This window comes from Cyclopterus lumpus, chromosome 5 (genome assembly GCF_009769545.1).
Source record: "Cyclopterus lumpus isolate fCycLum1 chromosome 5, fCycLum1.pri, whole genome shotgun sequence".
Lineage (NCBI taxonomy): Eukaryota > Metazoa > Chordata > Actinopteri > Perciformes > Cyclopteridae > Cyclopterus > Cyclopterus lumpus.
In genome coordinates, this window is record NC_046970.1 from 9,477,853 (window position 1) to 9,499,748 (window position 21,896).

The 21,896-nt window shown below is 40.5% G+C and overlaps 1 protein-coding gene across 2 annotated transcripts; it reads right to left on the bottom strand.

Moving 5' to 3' along the window:
* Positions 1 to 429: 429 nt before the first annotated feature.
* On the bottom strand, positions 430 to 21,335 carry usp48 (ubiquitin specific peptidase 48). 2 transcript variants are annotated; one of them, XM_034532756.1, is made up of 28 exons: positions 21,072 to 21,335; positions 20,457 to 20,594; positions 19,825 to 19,945; positions 19,474 to 19,615; positions 18,610 to 18,737; positions 17,916 to 18,040; positions 15,977 to 16,085; positions 15,530 to 15,663; positions 15,305 to 15,390; positions 14,727 to 14,906; positions 14,306 to 14,443; positions 13,940 to 14,089; positions 12,842 to 13,042; positions 12,305 to 12,416; positions 11,567 to 11,703; positions 10,111 to 10,185; positions 9,867 to 9,991; positions 9,006 to 9,128; positions 8,701 to 8,762; positions 7,740 to 7,850; positions 7,321 to 7,451; positions 7,035 to 7,141; positions 6,849 to 6,956; positions 1,992 to 2,174; positions 1,738 to 1,863; positions 1,581 to 1,629; positions 1,462 to 1,488; positions 430 to 1,108 (listed from the first exon to the last, which is right to left on the bottom strand). In XM_034532756.1, exons 2-28 carry the CDS (start codon positions 20,588 to 20,590, stop codon positions 1,086 to 1,088), a joined length of 3,147 nt encoding a protein of 1,048 aa, XP_034388647.1. In that variant the 5' UTR covers positions 20,591 to 20,594; positions 21,072 to 21,335; the 3' UTR covers positions 430 to 1,085. The 2 variants fall into 2 exon arrangements, 1 of the variants encoding a protein (XP_034388647.1); XR_004609491.1 differs by lacking the exons at positions 430 to 1,108; positions 1,462 to 1,488; positions 1,581 to 1,629; ... (1 more) ...; positions 1,992 to 2,174; positions 6,849 to 6,956 and having other exon boundaries at positions 7,321 to 7,446; positions 21,072 to 21,234.
* Positions 21,336 to 21,896: the final 561 nt, after the last annotated feature.

Here is a 21,896-nt window from a genome sequence, read left to right on the forward strand (position 1 = left end):
TGATGTCCCCAGTAGATCTCCTCCATTATGATGGCCACGTTGGAGAGAAGACACGTTGAATGTGGTGTTCTGCTGCAGGTACGGTGTGGTGATGAGGGGCATCACTTGGCTTAACCTGGCAATGCAGACGAACACAGTATTAAAAGACTACCTGTGCTTCTGAATCGACAGACATAGTTCTATATGAAAGCATAACATCCTGATAAAACCCCTGTCGAGGCCTTCCCCTGCAGTCCCAAACTCACCACATGTTGGAGTAAATTTTACGACCTGAAGAGGAACACGAGGAGAGAACAGATTGTGAACTTCATTATTAATCATTTTGAATATGTGTGGATGTTGCATAAGGTATTGGCCCTCACAGCACTGAAATAATCCCAATGTTTTACTCTTGTCAACACTTAATAATGAGGCGTATGTGAGGACAGGGTGCTTTGAAAATAACTTTATTGTCCATAAGAAATAACAGTGAAAAGAACAGGACATATCACTGCTTGCATTCTGTTTCTCACTTCCATCTCTCGAAGTTTGCACTGCTGAAACGTCTGCAGGAATCAGCCTCTATACATACCGTGTAGCTATGCATCTCTAAACGCCACATGGAGTATATGGATATAGATTTGCTGTAGAGGTAATAAATGTTCTAACATTTAATAGCAGGTATATTTGTAATAGTTGACAGTTACTCGTGCATTCTTTTGACAAACCCAAAAACTCTGCAGTGAGAACACAGCTTCCAAATAAAGAAAAGAAAAAACATCATCAATTTGTCTTCTGCCACAATTTAAAAGAGTCAAAAACAAAGCCCACTTCCTTGAGTAACAGTAGACTGAAGCCAAGCTTCAGAATGCATCAGATCCACTTCCACACAGTCCTTCAGAATGATTAGGAATTTTAAATATCAAAGGCCAGCTACCCTTATGTAGAGAAAAACAGCGGCTTTGGAACATAGTCACAGTTTTATTAAAGAAAGCCTACTCAAAACGTAAAAAAACAAACAAATTAAAGCACTTATTTATATATGCACACTTGACAAATTCAAGCCTTTGTGTTTTAAAATTTCATCTGTCCAATTCAAGCTTTCCTCAGTGCCCCAGGAGCCCAGTGCCTGCAGAGAGGAACAGAATGATGAGGTCAAATCACAACCAAAACTCCCTTTGCACCAAAATATAAAAAACGCAAAATACCACAATATGAATAATCTACTTCCTGTGCTTGTGTTATCAAAACTCTAGAGTGTGGTCAGTACTCAGAAACTGTTTGCCCTAAAAAATAAGGTAAAATCCTAAACAAGGATACACGATTATAAAGTGTGATCCATAACTATGTTAAACCGATTGCTTGGTCCCAGACATCCAGGTCTCAGTTTTAACGCAATACAGTGGATAACAGAGATGTTAACTTCCTGCTGGGTGGAGACAATAAACAAAAAGGTTCAATTTTTAGAAAAAGCGTGTTCACCTTTAAATCCCTCTTCAGGCATTCTCACTGTGAAGGAAGATGAGAAACCAATTCATCATAATGTAGCATTTCTCAAAGTAAACATAATATAAAAAGGAGGGGAAAATAAGCGCACTTACCCTGATACACATCGTCCATTGCAGCGTAGTCTGCTATTGGCTCATCGGCCTGTAAGGAAATAACGTTTCAATTTAAGGGGAAATGTCTGTAATCCCCATGGAAAGATTAAGAGTCAAGATGAAAGCTGCAGTAGTGAAGATTTCTCTGTCAAAGTACCTTTAGACAGACGATGCTTTCGGGAATGACGCCCAGACTACCCAGTGTGGCCGAGTCGTCCGTCAGACTCTTTCCATCAATGGAGAGGTTCTGGTCAAACGGCGCCACAGAGAAGGCGTGCATAATCTACAGGGTCACAAGCACAGTAGTCAGCTTTGTGAATACAGAATACTCACTCCCTGTAATCACATGGCTTCCAATCACATCTAGTTTTAAAGGCTTCGGGCTTGTATCCAGTCATCCGGAGCGCTCACCTGGATTTTCAGCTCTTTCAGTGTCTGATTAGCTGAAACTATGAGGGCTTTCTCCCCTCGGAGTTTCCTGTGCCGGGTGCTTCTCCTGATTCCACCGAGTTTGATCATGTTGGTGACAGGAGCTGCAGCTGCTGACGCTTCGCTGTCGTCGCTCAACTTTAGCCGCTTCGCACCATCTTCTGACTGAATGAAAGTAGTGTGATAGAGATTGATATTAGCTACTGGGGCTAACAATGCTCGCTTCCTCATCTTTGCAAACATCTAAAAAGTCAAGAACAAAGTTTTAGATAACACCAAGATTGATCAAACATGAAGCTAAGCTGTATGTACTGCTCCTTTTATTACTTCTACTGCTTTTACTGTTCATGGGCTGGTGATACTCCTCATCCCACTAGTAATATTAATACTCAGGCATACATCAAGAACGGAAGTATAACCAAAGGAAAAGAGCAAAATATAAGAGCTGCAGTCAAAGAGCAGAACAATGATGTAAACAAAGGATATTATTAAATTAATTGAATTTACGTAACATTTAAAAAATGAGACACCTTATCTCAAAAAGATGCAGAAAAGCTGGTTCACGCGTTAGTTACTTCCAGACTAGATTACTGCAACTCCTTATTATCAGGCTGCTCTAATAAGTCTCTTAAATCCCTCCAGTTGATCCAGAATGCTGCAGCTTGTGTACTCACACAAACTAAGAAAAGAGATCACATTACTCCTGTATTAGCTGCTCTGCACTGTTTCCCTGTAAAATCAAGAATCACATTTAAAATGCTTCTCCTCACCTGCAAAGCCTTGATTGGTGATGCACCATCATATCTTAAGAAGCTTGTAGTACCTTATTGCCCCACTAAATGCGGGGCTACTCATGCTTCCTAGAGTCTTAACAAGTAGGATGGTAGCAAGAGCTTTCAGTTATCAAGCTCCTCTTTTATGGAACCAGCTTCCACTTTCAGTCCTGGAGGCAGACACAGTCACCTAATTTAAGAGTAGACTTAAGAGACTTTCCTCTTTAATAGTGCTTATAGTTAGGGCTGAATCAGGTTTGCCCTGGTCGAGCCCCTTGATATGCTGCTATAGGCTTATAGGCTGCTGGGGGATGTTTTACGATACAATGAGCACCTATCTCCTCTTCTCTCTCTCCTTATGGATGAATTTACATCTCTCCATTGCACCTTACTAACTCTGCTTCCTCCCCGGAGTCTTTGTGACTTCACGTCTCATAGGGTCCATTGGACCTGGCTGCGTTTGATGCCTGGTGAGCCGGCCTCCTGCCATGGACCCTCCTGATGTGCCCCGCCCCCCCTCCTGTTTCATGGATTGTGGAGGTCCATTCATACATTCATTAAATGTGTTTATGTAACTCTGCAATGCTGTTCATTCTGTACACATGACATCTATTGCTTCTGTCCATCTGGGGTGAGGGATCCTCCTCTGTTGCTCTCCTGAAGGTTTCTTCCCTTTTTTCCCTGTGAAAGGTTATTGGGGAGTTTTTCCTGATGTGAGGTCCTGGGACAGGGATGTCGTATGTGTACAGATTGTAAAGCCCTCTGAGGTAAATTTGTAATTTGTGATATTGGGCTATACAAAATAAACTGAATTGAATATTAAATAAAAGGAAAAAGGAGGCAACACACGCAGTCACGTGATACTTTAGACTGACGGTTGAGGACGGCCTGAACAGTGCCGAGTGTGTAGGTTTGGCTTTCTTTACATAGGGACTATTTGGCTAGGGATGGGTATTGTTAACAATACTAGATATTAGTACTTTTAGAGATACTGCTTATCAATACAGTTCCTTCTCAATACTCCCATTGGTTGTTTTTAATAGTCTGTGAGAAAAAAAAAGACAATGAAGAAAAGAATCCCTATTATGTAAACAAATAGTTTTTCTTGAGCAGAAATACAAGAAGTGATAATCTTTCAACTCCTGTTCTCTTGGGAGATTTCAGCGCTCACATGGGCAATGACAGAGAAATCTTGCGGTCAGACACGTTCCTGGTAGGTGTTGGCTTTCGCTATATCTAGGCGCAGCCGGCGGGTGGAGAACGTCGGATTCGGGGTCTTGGGATTGCTTCTCTGCTGTTTGCAGATGATGCGGTCCTGTTGGCCTCCTCGGACCGTAACCTCCAGCATTCACTGGGGCATTTGCCGCTGAGTGTAAAGCGGCGGTGATGAGAGTAAGCACCTGCAAATCTGAGGCCACGGTGCTCTGTCAGAATTTATTGAGTTTTTGAGAAAACTAGAGTTCTCAGCATCTACTGGAGTCAAATGTAGAACATGTGTGTGTATTGGTGTGTGAGTGTGTTTGTGTGTGTGCGTGCGCATGCGTGTGTCAGAGTAAAGCACAAAGAGAAGGTTTGAGACGGGTCGTCTCATTCCAGAACTTCTAAAGTACCATTAACTCCAGACCGCATCGATACTCAGAGTTAGACTAATTTAGAACCAGTTCCTGTTTAGAGCCTTTTTTCCGAGGCATTTCTTCCCACAACTCACAGTACACCTGTCCGTTGCCGGGTTTTTAACTCAATGTCTGCTAGCAAATTTTCAGAGTGTTTTACTGCTGCTTCTTTAACTGCTTTTAATCCACATTCTGATACTGAGGAGCTGGTCTCTCTTTTTAATCATACCTGTCAGACTGTCCTGGACTCTGTTGCCCCCTACAAGGTCAACAACTTAAACAGAACACCACAGCCCGGGCTAAATGAATCCACCAAAGAACTTAAGAGAGACTGTAGGAGAAAGGAAAGAAAATGGAAAAAAACTGCCCTCCACATATTTGATCATATTTTGAAAGGAGGCAATGAATAACTATCAAAAGGCATTTAAAGAATCAAAAACCTCTTTCTTCTCCAATTTAATTCTAAACAATCATTCAAACCTCAGAGTCTTATTCAAGGTCATAGACAAGGTCATAAACCCCTCCCCCTGTCATTTTATTGATGCCTCACAAGAGATGTGTGAGAAGTTTTTACATTATTTTAATAATAAGGTAAATTAAATAAGACAACAAATTACCCCCCAACCCACATTGTACATGCCAGTAGGGACATTCAAAACTATTTTAGTCATTTTCAAACTGTATTGCCCTTTTTATCCCAACTTATATCACACATGAAATCAGCCACATGCAGCCTTGATTTTATTCCTACTAAATTTCTCAAAGAGGTCATTGGCACTCAGTATTTTAACGTATTATAAATAGCTCCTTAGCAAGTGGTACTTTCCCACCCACTTTTAAACATGCAATCGTACAACCTCTTTTAAAGAAACCTAAGCTTGATCCTTCTGTTGTTTCCAATTTTAGGCCAATTTCAAAACTTCCATTTTTATCAAAGGTTTTAGAAAAAGTGGTTTCAACACAACTCCTAGCTTTTATGAATCATAATAATATATTTGAGAAATTTCAGTCAGGTTTTAGAGCACTTCATAGCACAGAAACTGCCCTCCTCAAGGTAACTAATGACCTCCTTTTAGCAGCAGACAGGGGGCAGAGTGCAGTTTTAATTCTTTTAGACCTTAGTGCAGCTTTTGATACTGGAGATCACGCCATTTTAATCAATCGCCTCAAAACCTGGGTTGGCATCAAGAACACTGCACTTGGCTGGTTTTATTCTTACCTTTTAGAAAGATCGTACTCGGTCACCATAGGTAATCACTCGTCTTCCACGACTCACATTACCTGTGGTGTACCACAAGGTTCAATTTTTGGTCCACTTTTATTTTCTATCTACATGCTTCCACTCGGCCAAATCCTCCAACGACACAACATATCTTTTCATTGCTATGCAGACGACACACAAATATACCTTCCGCTGAGACCTGGTGACCCAGAGAGCCTGGCTGCTGTCTTAGATTGTCTCTCTGACGTTAACTGCTGGATGGCTCAACATTTTCTTCAGCTCAATAACTCCAAATCAGAAGTCATATTATTCAGTTCCCCAAACAATAACACCAGTCTCATCAAGTTGCCAGAAATGTGGGTGTAATGTTTGACTCTCAATTAAATTTTTAATCACAGAACAAAAAAATTGTCCAGTCCTGCTTCTTTGAATTAAGAATAATCTCAAAAATCAAACCCATATTGTCACGCTCAGATCCCGACTCGACTACTGCAACTCCCTCCTTTCCGGCATAAATCAAAAATCCATTTCCCGCCTCCAACTAGTCCAGAATGCAGCAGCTCGGCTTCTGACTGGTTTTAACAGACGGCATCACATTACTCCAGTCCTGGCCTCTCTCCACTGGCTTCCTGTTAGTTTTAGAATTGATTTTAAGATTTTGCTGATCACGTTTAAAGCGCGCCTGGGTCTGGCCCCAAGCTACATCATTGAAATGTTAGCCCCATATGAGCCAGCTTGCAGCCTTAGATCCTCCGGTGGGGCCCTTCTGGCCGTTCCAAAGTCAAGGCTTAAATCAAAGGGTGACCGTGCTTTTGCCATTAGAGCCCCTCGACTTTGGAACGACCTACCTGAGGGGATAAGGCTCGCAGAATCAGTAGCTTCTTTTAAATCACTTCTTAAAACCCATTTTTATATAACTGCTTTTAAGTGATGTCGTCCTTTTATGCAGTTTCCCCTTGTTTCCCCTATTTTAGTTGGTCTGTTCTGCTTTATTTTGTATTTGTAATTTTCTATTCCTCTATTGTGTTCATTGCCTATATGGCATTGTCTCCTTTGCCTCATGTATTTTCTGAAATGTTTACTTGTATTGATGTTATGTTTTTATCTTGCTTCTATGTAAAGCACTTTGTAAACTCTGTTTTTAAAAGGTGCTATATAAATAAATGTATTATTATTATTATTATTCCTAATAACTACGGTTACTATAGCTACAGTGGGTAAATGGACTTACCTGGCTGAAGTCTGGGTCTTTCTCTCCATCCACCTTTGGAATTTCTTCCTTCTCCTCCTCCGCCTCAGAACTGCTGGCGTTCAGCTCCGGAACCGCCTCCTTTATCATCTGTGTAGAGGACAACAGGTTGAATTCTGTGGATCTCATTTCCGACATTGTGTATTAAAATACCGTTTTTTTTCATACCCTCTGGTCTTCGATGACCTTCCGGATGTAGATGGTGGCTTGGGTGTACTCTCTGAGGTCCCTCTGCTGCTGGAAAAGGAAGCTTTCTCTGCACTCCCAACAAATATCTGAGAGACACAAACACACACACCACATCCATATCAAAGAAATCAAGGATGCAGTGAAGCCAAGGTCAAAACAACACTCCACCTTAAATATCAAACTGCACAAGTATTACGACTTACGAACATTTTGATCACTGTAAAACTATTGAGGTGAACCATGTTCCCTAACTTGGGCCTCTTACCAGGCTGAGTAGTGTATTGTGTGGTGGGACCACTCAGTGTGGTCTCTTTGAAGCAGTGGATGGAGATTGGCTGGTCCACAATGAAGAGCCTGCTAATCACTTCCCATTCGCTGGGCCAGAGCAGAGCTACACTGTGCAGGACAAACAGCACAACATAAGACCACAGCAGCGTCCAATCAGTAGCACACCAGTTCAGGTTTTCACGGTTTAAGTGACAAGCCGCTCTTCCAACTTCTGCTCAGCTTCCACATTATAAGTACGAGTTATAATGGCCAGCAAAGCTGGCCATTATAACTCATACTTATAATGTACTTATGTACTTATGCTGTTCCACTATTGATATACTGTTAGAAGTATAATTGTCATGCAAATACAATTTAGTTTAAATTAACTATTGAATATAAATACACAGAACTCACTGTTGTCCATCTCCATTGATGAGCGAGTCATAGGTGAACATGAAGCCTCCGTGGGGACACAGCAGCAATGTGTTGCCCACATTAGACACAGGAGAGGATTTAGTGGGCCTCCTTAGAAATGCACACAAAGATGGGAGAAAAATCATCATTTGGAAGTTCAACATACAGAACAATACAGAAAAAGGTTGTTTTTTTAAAATTCCAAACTCCCTAAACCTAGGAAGATTCTAACAGAAAGCCCTGAAAACAAAACATATTTTCAACATCATAAGGGACTGGATAACTAAAAAAAAGGTCCCCTTTAATGCAAACTAAATGAATGACATTGGTTTAAAGGGATAGTCTGGGTGTTTTGAAGTGAGGTTGTATGAGGTTCTTCGCCACAGTCACTGTATTACTACAGTAGATGGAGTTTGGAATATGGGAGCAAGGCAATGTACTGCTGTAGTTGGAGGCAGTATCTAAATGTATTTTAGACATCCCAAAGAAGGGCCCACCTAAAACAATTGATATCCACTAAAGTGTACGCTATATTGAGGATATTTTCTCCATTTTATCTTACGTCCCCTTTCCGTCAGGGATTGGAACTGAAAGTGAAACTTACTGTGTTCTATTAAAAGCCACCTATAGTTTAGTTCTATGTTTAAAATATTGCGTACACTTCAACTGATGTTGATACTTTTCAGGGTTTAAAATACCTGCGTTGCTACTTCTGTCTGTTTCTTCAAACTGGGACATGCTGACTGTCATCTACTGGAGGTAAAACACTGACTGTGGATAAGAACCTCAACCAGCCCCACTTCAAATTTAAGTCCCATCATACGTCGGATATTCATGCTAAACTCGTCAATTTACTTACTCCTTTTATGTTTCCTGAGAGCCTAAGTCATTCCCTTGACATTGTGACAACAAACGGTGATATTACTTTGTTCATTTCACTTGTTTCTTTAAACAAACATACCTGATGAATTTTCTCCACTCATCCACAAAAAACAGAGGGACTATGTAAAGTACGTCTGTGCCCTGGAGAAACAAACAGAGAAGACTCATATTTCTTTTGGGTGTAAATAAATATATGTGTATATATATATATATATATATATATATATATATATATCAATCAATATAAATATATGTATTTATAAGTATATATATATATATTTATATATATATATATATATATATATATATATATATATATATATATATATATATATATATGTAAATATTTATATAAACATATATATACTCTGGAAGACTATCTACCTGAGGCCACTTGTTGAGTGTTGGCCGGTTCTTCTCGTTGAAGAGGTTGAGCAGTTGGTTCTTCTGGTCCATGGCCATCATTTTACTCACAGCCTCATTGTCCTTTTCTTCCTGCTCTAATGTCTGCACACACAGGAAGGAAACATGTTTTATTATTGTTTATTGAAACACATCAACCAATTTTGGATGAATTGACTCATTCCTCTCTGTGCCTGCTGTCTGGCTATAGCTTTCATCCACTTTGGTTGATTACAGTTCCACGTTTAAGCGGTTACAGTGCATCAACAGAGCATATGCACATAGCTCTTGTAGCTTAAGTGCACCTCCTCAAAAATATAACTACACATCGGGTGATACATGGAGAGCATAATAACTGTAATCAGTTATCTGATGCTGGAGGAGATTGTTGATAGTGAAGACAGTTGAAAAAGTCTCAGTGATTTTCTCCTTTTCAGTAACACACATCTAGCAAAGCCTTCTCCAATAAAAATATTCTGCCATCTGCTGTCTATCACAGTAAATCAAAGCATCAACAGGATTATTGCAGCTATTCACGGCTGCGCAGCCAACAGGGCAAAGTAGCTCACTGACACTCTGTATCAAAGATGAGTCAAAGATTATAAACACAATGATAGTGGGGTATGTAATTAAAGACTGATAAGAGTCTTCAGATGTCCATCTAGTTTTTACGGCCGGACGGCTATTGTAAGCAATACCACTTTTACACTAGAAACTTTAATGCAGGCTGAGAGATATACTTTTGGAAAAAGCAATGCAGACAGAGGTATAAATAAAAAGTGAAAGATTTAAGTGAGGAACAAGTGTGGTGCCACACTGGATGGATTGTCATCGTCTACATACCAGGCACTGTTGACAGGACTCTTGGTTTTGGGTGAATTCTGGGGCTTTGAAGAAATATTCCCTCAACTTGCACCAAACTTCAGAAGATACCAGCTTTCGTTCGGTCTCCAAAATACTCAGAGACCCTACAGCAGGAAGACACGTACACATTTAACGAGCTAAAGTATTAAGAATAAATTATGGGTGGTATGTAACAATGTAATGAAAACTGCTTTTTGTAACATCATTCTAGATGGGACAGTACCGTGACAGCAGACAATGTCTTCGTTGAACGTCTTCATCTCGTCCCCGTTGCCCTCTGAGAACTCTGAGCCAAACTCTACAATCAAACAACCCTTGGATGTTAATGATGGCATTAATAACATTCAGCCACTAGAGGTCCCACTCTCCCTCCCCGTTTCCACTGCATTCACGACACAACAAGTGGTCGCCACTTCTGTAAGATGTTTGTGGGAGTGGGCCTCTTTACTTAAAGTACAGCTATGTTGGTATAGCTATACAACATACATACATTGCTTCAGGGAATTATAACATTTGGTACGTTAACTGGACGCAACTGTTGCTTATGCTAACGGTGCAACTCTGAGATTTAAGCTTTAACCAGTGACAAAGCATTAGTTGAGGTTTTAAAAACTATAGCTGTTGTTAATTGTTGATTTAAATATGCCGAATTGTAATTACATGGGTTATTGTTGTTCTGACTATTAAGTTAAAATAGCGTTTATGAGCTAATGTCCACTGTCCCTTGTTACAGTTGTAATATTCACATATTCTGCAGCCTCCTTTTGTTGCTAAACACCTGGGGTTGGTGCCGGAGTGAAGCTGGGTGCTGACATAATGGCTCATTAGCCTGGTTAGAAGCAGCAACCAAACGTCAGACATCTCCCACAAAGATTAACATTAATTTTGGACCTGTCATGACATACAAATGTGATACATATTTAACATTGCAGATGAGAAGTTAGTTGAATTTCACACTAAAATACAACCACACCAAACCAATCCGCCAGTGTCTTATTATAATTTCAAACACATTTTAAGATATGCTAGCTCAAGTGATAGCAATGTTGGTCAGTAGGTCCAACAACTACTGGATGGATTGTCATGAATGTGTGTACAGATATCCAGAATGCCCAGAGCAAGAATCTGACTTTGATGATACCAAGTAATTTTCTGTAGCACCACCATTAGTTAAAAGTGTACTACTAGATGGATTGTCAGGAAATGTAGTATTCAAGATTCTTGGTTCCCAGAGGATGAGCCACCATGAGTTATTGTGTGAAAGGTCTCAACAACACAAAATGCATTGCCATGGAATTCGTAAGACACATTCATGTTCCCTTACGAATGCACTGTAATCAGTTTGGGGTTCATTTAACTTCTCATCTATCAACTTGAAGTGAAGATTATATTTTTGGTTTATGACCAAATACCTACTAAACTAATGACATTCCCATCAATTTCAGCTGTGCGGAGCGCATCTTCATTCAACAGCGAGAATGACTGGAGACTTTTAAGTCTTGTTAGCTTTACAATTAGCATTGCGTATGCAGTCTCCTATAAATCACCACTAGGTTTCCACAAAATGTATGCACAGATAAACATCATACTGATAAATGACGACTATGGTTCTAGATGTCATTCCAGCATGACAGAATACAAAAAGAAACTATGAATAAAACCACAGCCATTCCTCCTACCTTTGCTGCTGTGTAGTACCAGTCCATTGGTCTGGCCATTGCTGTGTTTGGTTTCGTGTTCGTCCTCCTCCAGCTGTTCTAAAGCCAACTGCCTCCAGCTACGCAGAGATGCTTTGCCCACCCAGTAGCCCTCACCACTGAGAGAGAAAGACACACAGTGATAAACACCCATGATTAAATTCAATAGTAGATATGTGTGGTCCCTTGAGGACTTCAGTTCTCGCTTATGCAGGAATCACACTGGTTCCGAAATACCCCTCATTGACTTTGGACACCAATTTCCTTCCTGCTGGATCATATATTTATTGTCAGCTTCAACAAAACAAGCCCAAAACAACTTTGAATAATCGTTCCAGAGTGACACAGCCAACGTCTGTGTGGAAAGGGACGCTTTGGTGATGTGATATTTGTGTGCCCCAACCACAGGGAGATAAACATTTTTTTTAAACACTAGCAGAAGTTAGCAGCTAACCTAAACTGGCAGCAAAATGGGGAAACACCGAGGCAGTATTGTGCAATCTGTGTGAAAGGGGCTATTGTATAAACCCCGACATGTGGTGTACTCAGTGCACTCAAGGTATACAGTCGCAGTAGTGCTGCTTTTTTTCACATTTGAATATGCACATTTAGAATATTACCAGACTGCACTAGTTTATATAAAAGGACAGCTTTTAAAATGTGATTTTTGATTCGGAACACCACAAACCAAATAATCCAACTCATACCAAGCGTGTTTACCTGAGCGTCCGTTTGACCAGGTTGGTCACTTCCTTGTAGTCTTCATTGAGCTGGTTCTTAAGCCGCAGAACTCTGCATCGCTGGCCAACGCACTCTCTACATAGAGAGGCGCCTGAATAAACACACATAGATGGGATATATTCAAATGTAAGGATGTAACACATTTCTAATGTTTGAGCAGAAAGTTTCAATCTGACTGCAAACTAGAGTATTTCCTAAAATGACCAAAATGCTTCTGTGATTGAACTTGTGGTTTTTATGATTTCAGTGTTTCATAGTTTAATCAGGCTCAATAAACTTGCTTTTCAACTAACCACTTCAGTTAGCTGTGGCTTCTTTAAATAGTCCTCTCAGTATTACCATTTTTTATTGAGCTATAGTGAACAGCCTACACAGACCATCGTTGACCGTGTAAATATACTCGTATTCTAACTCGAGTTCACTGTTGAATCATATTTCTTTTTTAATTGATTGTAGGCTAGATTAAAAAAAACAACTCATGATTGGAGACGAGAGCAAACCCTCTGTTTGACTAACCGTCCATCCTTGGCCCTCCGCTGTAGCGCTCGTAGAGGAGCTGAGCAGCTTGAAGGGAAACCCTCTTGGAATCTGCCACCTTGTCTGGGTGCAGTTTGCCATGAGAACAAAGGAAGAGGGCGTTGTCGATCTCTTTTGTGGCAGTGGAGTCCTCTAGCCACTTCTTCAACCAGTCCAGGGGGATAAACTCATAAGGTTCGCCTGAGGAGGAAAGCAGAGAGACACATCAAACATTACGATACATAGGACCTGGGATTTTGGTTCATTAAATCCAGGCTCGCTCTGTGACAGGGATGGCGATATACCGGTGTAACGTTCGACCACAACATGCATTTAGCACTACCGTCTTTACTGTGATAAAGACACACACGTTTTGGTTTTAGCATGCACGCACACGCCCGCACACACACACACGCACACGCACACGCCCTCAGCAGATCATGTTCACTGTTTATTTCTGCTGAGACAAAATAGGCAACACGTGCCGAATCTCTAGTTGAGTCGCCTGCTCACGGTGAGTCTTTGATACAACACTGGTCCACCACCGTTTATGCTGCATATTTTCAAAGTATGTCTTCATGTGGATTAAGATTAAGCTTTCAGTTTATTTTAAGATGGAAATTATTTTAAGTGCAATAGTCCCATTTTGGCTGAGAAAAAAACAACTTTGGAAAAAGGAAACAGTATTCATGTGAAATAAAACAAACATTTTTTTCCCAAATATGCTGAGATCCAGGTTGCTCAGCTGACTCGCAACTCAAAAACAGTATGGCTGTTGAATCACATTCATTGTTATCTCAAAGTATGTAAAAGACTTTTTTGAGTAACTCTGAAAACTGGAAACTGTTGATATAACTAACACTTAACACCAAGACACAGTATTTGTCAAATGGTCCTGGTTCAGTAGGGTATTGTGTTGTACTTGTATAATTACTACAGATGGGGGGCACTGTTGTAGAGGTTAAGCAATATCCCCCCCCCATAACTTTAACTGTCCATTACTTATACTGTCTGAACTGAAGTCACAACAAACATGTACACTCGCTTTAGTGCATTTGTTAAGTGGACTGTGGGTGATTAGGGAATGTTTTTACCGACCGTCTCTTGCGGGTAAAAGCTCGTAGAGCTCCTTCACCTCCTCATGCTTGGCTTTGCCCTTATCCACGCTCTGTTTTCTCATGTCAGCCATCTCATTGCACCACTCCTCAAATTTGTGGTTGTCTTGGTCCACCAACCTCTGAAGGAAGGCTGGGAGCCAGGACAGAGGTAAAAGAAACCATCAGACAAGGCAATTTGGACCAGACTGTATTTTTACTATCATAACATTTTCGTGCCTGAATGCCTTGACACAAACCAGAAATGGCCGCTGCTTCCTTTTCTAGCTGCCATCTTTGTTTGCATCAAGGATTAAAGGACACATGAAACAAAAACCTTAGTTAAATTAGTTTTAAATTGATTTCTCACCTGGCACCTCGACATTGGTCCAGGAGGGATCTGTATTCTCCTCTTCCTGGACCTTATACACCAACATGTAGGCATTTCGGGAGCAGTGGTAGCCTTTACTGCACTTTGGCTTTCTTGTCTGGGACTTCACTGTCTCAGCTAGAGACCATAAAAACCAAGAAAAGAGAGAAAGTCAATACATATACAGACATGAACCTCAGGTAGGTAAATGGTAAGACTCATAATTCATTTTCAATAAATCTTGGACTTCAGTTAAACATTTCACCTGGTTTACAATATGTTTTTTTAAAAGTAAAATAAAATTGTTCCCCGTAAAAATAATACTGAATAACAACAAGACTGCTAGAACATTACACTACATGAGGTAGCTAAGGATAACATGAAGGTAGAACTTATCCAGTGTCCATTTAGAACCTCTCACCAATGTCTTCCTCAGTGCCAAGCTGCAGCTTCTTGCCTTCCATCTTCTCAATCTCCTCATCATTGAACTTGTACCAGTCGCCTGTACGAGCGTCCTTCACATGGGCGATGTAGTGGCCTGAATAGGCACTGATGCCCCGATGGATCAGCACCGCACTCAGTTCATAAACACACCTCTGGTCTGGAAGAACAGTCCGTCCAAAGACGCACAAATATCAACCCAATTATTTTTTTACGAGTCATCAACAAAGAATGTCTGCTGTTTCTTGGGGATATAAAGCGGTAGATTTCGAGCAAGCGATGTATTGCCAAGTAAATACTAACACATATTTAGCAGGCAGGGAACTTGTTGTGATAGCAATCCATCACCCACATGGAGGTGCCCTACTTTGACACTGAGGGCTATCAAAAATGTCATTCTTGCTTTCTGAATACAAAGGACGTGGTCTTATTTCTTTAAATTAAAAGGGTATTGTGTGCATTTTCTTTCTTCTGTATACATGACAGCATGTATTGATGGTTAAGGGAATGTGCAGAATATGTGTGTGTGTGTGTCACAGAGATTCATACTGCTAATACCTTGTTTTCCTTCCAAGAAAGGCCCCATGTCCAGCTGCTCTGGAAAACTGATGAAGGTGTTGAGCTTCTTCTTGTGGCCTGTTTGTCTGGGGAAGACAAGATGATTCAATAAACCCTTCTCATACCACTAGAGAGTATGATATGGCTCTGACATATATTCAAAATTGAATGTTCCCCACTGAGGGATTAATAAAGTACTTCTTATTCTGTACTACAATGACGGACCTATCAAAGACGAAGCGCATGAGCTGCAGGTTGAGGGTTGGAGGAATGCTGTGCAGTCTGATCCTGCGGGTGGCGCTCTGTTTAGTCTGACAGCTTTCACAGAAGTAGCGGTTATCCTCATCCAACTTCTCTTCCTAAAAAGGCACAACAAAAGTCAACCAGTGTGAAACAACAAATACACACACATCTATCAGAGCTGAGGATGTATAAATTGATTTACTGTTCCTCACCATCGCTGGGTTTCAGCGACACAGACAAATTATTGTTGCTTCTACAAAGGTCAGTTTGTTATGTGGAGTAGCACAAATTTGTTATTTGTTGAAGCAGCTCAGGAAGAAACTAGGTGTGTCGGTTTGGATGCAGCTGGTCTACCCGCTAATTAATACAAATAGCTGTCCCATACAGACGAGATGGCGTGGAGATCTGACTGTAGGGAATGAAAGCTACCTTCAGGAATTCTGTGACACACTCAGTGAGATTCTTGTTGCCCTGGATGTTCAGCTCCAGCTCGTAGAATCGGGATGGCAGTGCAGATGATCGTCCACACTCGTTACAGCTGGAAGACAGCCAAAACAAAATAACCGATTTTACCACAGCATAGAAAACAGATTGTTTTGTAAGGGCTAAAATGATTTTGCCCATGGAGTCATTGTTGCACTAATGATTCATTTTCAAGTGTAATTTCAATATGAATGGTTAAAATTCAATGTGGTCTGAGTCCTGAACTTCCATTTTGTATCTGGCTTAATACTTAGAATCACTCCAATTCTAAAAATAGCTGTATGCCTGCATGAGTCTGGTCCCTATCCAAATGAATAATAACATAACCTTTGTTAATCTTCGATCACACTAGCTTACGCCATTAACATAACAACAATATTGCCCTCAAGAATGTTAAATAAATGGCTGTTATTGTTACCATCTTACAGTGGACCGCTGCTTCAACGTTGTCATGTATACGTATAATGAGTTGGACTGAACTGAAACCATAAAGCACCGTGACGCTCATCACCTCTCACAAACCCTGTTGGCCAGTATACGGAATTTAAAGACGGGATGGAAGCGCTGCTGAAGACAAAAATACAAGTCCAGTCCAATATGTACAGTCTCCTTCAGGCATCCCTCCTTCAGGGATGCCGGTCTGCCACTTGGGCATTACAGAAGAAAAGCATTTGTGTTTGAGTGGTGGTCTGTCACCCTGAACTAACCAAGACTAACCTGACCTCCCTCCTCCCCGTTTGGAAAGCATTTGTGCTCATGAACGATCAGCTGTGTACTCTCAAAACCTGAAAAAGGAACACCTCAGTACTGGTCATATGTTGACGGGGTCTGGACCATACACTGAGACACGTGTACTTGCATGTTTTTTTATTTCGAGGAACTTTTGCCCCTCTAATACGCTAATCCTAGAAATGTCTTTATGTACCGTCTGCCTACGTCTGCATTGTGGCCCTTAACAAACCGCAACAAAAAGCTTATATTCCTAGTGACCTGTCTGAGGTGCGCTTGTACGATTGATGACCCTGCAAAGACCTAATTCACCTCTGACTTGGACCACATCGGAAAAAAAATTTGCACAACCAGACTTAACAAATCCTTAAGAAAGAAGACTAGCATATCTCTCTGAGTAACAAGAAAACTTCTCCCTACCTCAGCCAAGGCCTACACATTTCCTGATTCCACATTATTATATCTGACATGACAAAGTCAAATATATGACAGTCTTAAAGGAACGTGTAACGCATCCAAAAATAAATGTCCTTTATCCAAATTATCATTAACTTATTTTATGGAACAGAAAGGCCAACCCACAGTCTCAGTTATGAGCCAAGGTCGGACACTTCACTCACTTGTTGTGAGTCTGCCAAAGGGACAGACTAGGGAAGATATTTTTACACGTAAAGCCAGCACATGTGGTGCATCTGCGACAGATGTTGACACCTTCTATTTATCTGTTAAGGCACAAGACATCTTCATACAGTACATGGGACATTACTGAAATAAACTTGACAAGAATAGGAAGAGGGATGGCAGAACTTCCTTCAAAAGATGTTTCATGAGAGATGTTTCCCTCACTTGACAAGCCATAATGTGTTTATCGCCTATGTACTAAACATGAGACCTACTGGCCACCTTATGCTTCCCTCAATTCTTCCTTACAGCAAAGCTAATTATAGAGTCTTCTCATCAAAAATAGCACACACACTTTGCGATTCATTCACAAAAGTGATAAAAAGTCATCTCACTTTGACCTATGATTGCAATAGAACACAGTTAACGAAAAACAAGTAGGGACATTGTGAGGAGTTCTGATGTCCCAACTTTATCATAACACTTTTTTCACTTAAGCTAAAACTTGTGTCAGGTTTAGTACTGAGAGTCTTACACAGTAACGTAGGAGAACTGTCCACAGAACTGCCGCTGGATGACATTTTGCAAGTTGGGGTTCTTCTGCTTGGACAGCGTGTCCTCCAATAGAGACAAGAAGAGCTTTGAAAACTCCTGAGCATCCTAAGAAAAAAGGTTTTCATTCATTTAATTTATATAGCCCAATATCACAAACTACATATTTGCCTCAGGGGGCTTTACATTCGGTTCAGTATACAACAGCCCCTATCCTTGGACCCTCGTAGTGGATAAGAGAACCCCCCCCCCCCCCCAAAAAAAATGTATTGTAATTTACAGTTTGAATTCAATGCAGTGTAACAAAGTCTCAAAAGCCTATCAACTAATAAACATGCTGTCACTCCCATTCTGTGTGTGGATTCTGCTGTGTGATCCTGAAACTAATAGTCATCATAATCTACTGTAGTTGATCACCTGAAAATCTGATTTTTGACAGTTGATCCAATTTCAAGACATCCCTTTGGGCTCTGGTAACTTCTGATGAGTGGTATGTTTGACCATTTATGCATTAATGCGATATAATACACAGTTCTACAGTCAGAGACGTAAGAGAGAAAATTCGGAACACAATTTTTATGATGAGGGAAAAACAGGGAATATCCAACAATCATCTTTCAACGATGATTGTCGATGAAAGTTACTAGAATTTGCCTTTGTTTGTTGTAGTGATTTACCTGCTGCTGTCCTGTGTCCAGGCCCAGTGCTTTGACCAGCCCTGAAGGGTCAATGTATTTTCTGTTGCTGTTCTGCAGGAGTGCAAACAGATACTGCAGGTGCTCACAGATGGACTGAGGCTCGTACTCTGAAAGAGAAGGAGATGTCTGTCTGAGAGAATGGAATGATTTCATGATTTAAAAGTCAAACATATGAGTTTGCAGTGTCACGCTAGCCACAATTATACTCAAACATGAGCCATTATGTAAGTGGGCTGTCAAATCAGTTTTTAATAACAATATTTGAGGAAAAACTCTGGATTGCCAATTCCCATGTGCAAACAAAATAAGTAAACCAACGTCATGGAGATCTTGATGTTTAGTTCACCTTTTTTTAATACTTCCAACAAGACAGCGGTATTGCTCTGTTAGTTTGCCTGTCTGGAAGCAAATTTTATATGAATGGGTTACAATGGGTTTCCTTCGTACAGAGCATACTAATATAGTCAAACAATTGAATTAATATTACATTATTAGAGTGGTGTTATTCAATTCTAGCTGTGTTTAGGCCCAAAACTTTCAATATTGCATTATCCTTACCCGTTATCTTATGCATAAGATAAATCATCATTCTGGTTAAATGATTTGATCAATTCTGCATTTGGTTTTAAGAGATAAGTGATGTCAACAACACTATTGAATTTGTGTAGACAATTTGCACTCATAAGTGCTGAGCACAGGGTCAGAAAGCTTGAATTTTACCGATCGCGACAGTGAAACCCAAGGATAACAGTGAAAGATGGCAATACATGCACTTCTTAAAGTGTATGCAAAAAAATACTAGCTAAAACATGCGGATCCCCAGTATTTAGTTTCCAGTTATACCAGACTCAGTATTGTGTTCTTCTGCTCGGGAATTGTGGCACTGATAGAGGCTCCTACGCAGCTCCAGGTTGTGGAACCACACTTGCAGGAATGTGTTGACGTAACATGTTGCACCCAGGTTGGTCAAGCCAACAAATGTGTTCTGAAAGGGGGCAGAGACAGAGGGAGGCAGAGACAGAGAGAGGCAGAGACAGAGAGAGGATAAACTGTCTCTTCAGATATTCTTCCATCTCTGGCACTTTTGATTACTTCCCAGAACTTCAGCAGTCCACCAACAACAGATGTGTGATCTAAGAAAAAAAGGCAGGCGAAGAAATAATATGCAATATGTGTGGCAGATTAAAGAAATACCTTGTCACGACGCTCTGAATTTGGGTCATCAATATTGTGGAAAGCATTTTCATCAATATCCCCAAGCCAAGCCTGTTCACCAATACCCACAAGACAGTTGGGATTCCCTTTGCAGTTCCTCCTGCAAAATCAAGTCATAATTATTAACCTTCATGTTCCAATGACCGCTTTAGAAGAATAAAACTGCATCTATTTCTTAAAAGGTCATGTCAAACTACTTCTAAAAAAATCATACAGATGGTTATGTCCTGCATGCAAAGTTGCACACCCTTTTACAGTTAGTTAGCAACAGAGCAGTTTAGTTTAGTAACATCTCAACTGTATGAATAGGTGTTAACTGTGATGCCTCCTGTCTGCCATCATGTACATTAATAATGTTGCGGTATGCCGAATTGAAGAGTGCAGTGGATCTTCATGACCTTTCAGATAAAGTATATTAGCTACCCTGCATGCTAGGAAGGTTTGGCCACAAGAAAGCAAACAAATCAGACTTGTGATGTACATTAGCATCCTTCTGTGGACATTAAGTCATCAGCTTTAAAATCGAATTAAACATCCGTTACTGGTATTATTTACTACAAGCACACCACAGATTAGTTGTTCAAACATATTTTTAAATGTCGTAACGTTACCTGCAGGTTCCTCTCTTGCAGGCCGGAAGATTGACGCGATATGCTAGCTCGACATGCTCCTGCCTTATTTCTTCTGGTTTCACCGTTTCCACCCAACGCCAAGCCGCTTTCTCCAGCTGCAAGCGGGGCGCCATAGTCCTACGATGTAATGTTAACCACAAAGTCAGGTATACGAGGCGAAAATAGCGACACTGCTATGGTCTAAGGTTAGCCAAACTGTTTCCAGGAATGCTAACATAGCCGGCTAAGAGGCTAAGTAAGTTCCTACATGTCACAGCTTGGATCTTACGAAGTTAGCTTTGTGGCGCTACCTAACCTAGCAGCTAATATTAGCTTACTCGTTCCCTCACTACCCTATTGAACTTAAAGGGTGAGCATATCACCCCACACATCGCAATAATAAACTGAGCACTGAAATACCAAAGAAACACGACAAACTATGTCCAGGTTAACGCCAGGAGTAAGGACTACCCTCGTGCTAATGTTAGCTTGCTAGCTAAAATGTAGCTAGCCCGACCGGCAGTGTTAGCAAGTCATTTCCCCTGGATTTTCAATTCAACGCTACCTGACGCTAACGTAACGAGTTTATTGTGTTAAGTTCAAATAGTATCGAACCTTTCATGCGTGCAGCTGCTTCACCAAAAATATTTAATGTATTTTCACATTTTATTCACGGTTTATTTTAGATTTAGCGCCCTTGCGTCAATTTATAAATAAATTATTTCTCCGCTCAAAATCAACACGACGTCAACAAGTGACGTCGACGACGTCTCTTTGTTATGACTGGAGGAAGGAACCGTCGGATACATGCGGAGCCTTCAGCGGCCACTTTCCTGTCCGAATTATCAATGGTGGCACTTCAGTGCTTTGCTTGCGTCTGTCTCAAGAATAATATAGTTTTAGTTCTGTTCTTGTCTTGTGATGTCAATACTGCCTTGGTCCTTTGTATTGAGGACCTAATCTGAATTAATAGGAATGAAAAATAACTATTTAGATACATTAAAATATATAACAATTCATTTATGATAAAAAAAAAGTGAGAGTTTATATTAAACCATTTGCTTGAAGTATAGCTGTCTTTGATGTGGTGCAGTTATCCAGAGCATTTTGTAAATGCATTTCCGGGTGTATTTATAAATAGTTATTCTAAAGGCGGTTAAAGTCTATGTTAGGATGGTTCCTAATAAAAGTTGAAGAGTCAAAGCACATTTGAGACTCTTTTCAAGTTATTGGCTGATTATGTTGTTAAAGGTTAGTGACTCAATGAGATGATGTAACAAACCATATCTAGCCTTTAGTTTGTTTAAACAGTTAAAATTAACATTGCAATGTATGACATTAGTACAAATAAATTGTACCGAGAGAATATTTAGGGGATGTATCATAATAGCAAGTATGCTGACTGCATGTGTATAAGTGGCTGCTGCTGTTCGCTTATTC

What these genes read in the sequence shown, in the direction of transcription:
- usp48 (XM_034532756.1), bottom strand. Translation starts at nt 20,590, where the DNA reads ATGGCGCCCCGCTTGCAGCTGGAGAAAGCGGCTTGGCGTTGGGTGGAA. An exon ending in ATGCGCTTCGTCTTTGATAG is followed by an intron (nt 15,391 to 15,529) that starts GTCCGTCATTGT and finishes TGTCTTCCCCAG; the next exon opens with ACAAACAGGCCACAAGAAGA. An exon ending in CACTCAACAAGTGGCCTCAG is followed by an intron (nt 8,763 to 9,005) that starts GTAGATAGTCTT and finishes TTGTTTCTCCAG; the next exon opens with GGCACAGACGTACTTTACAT.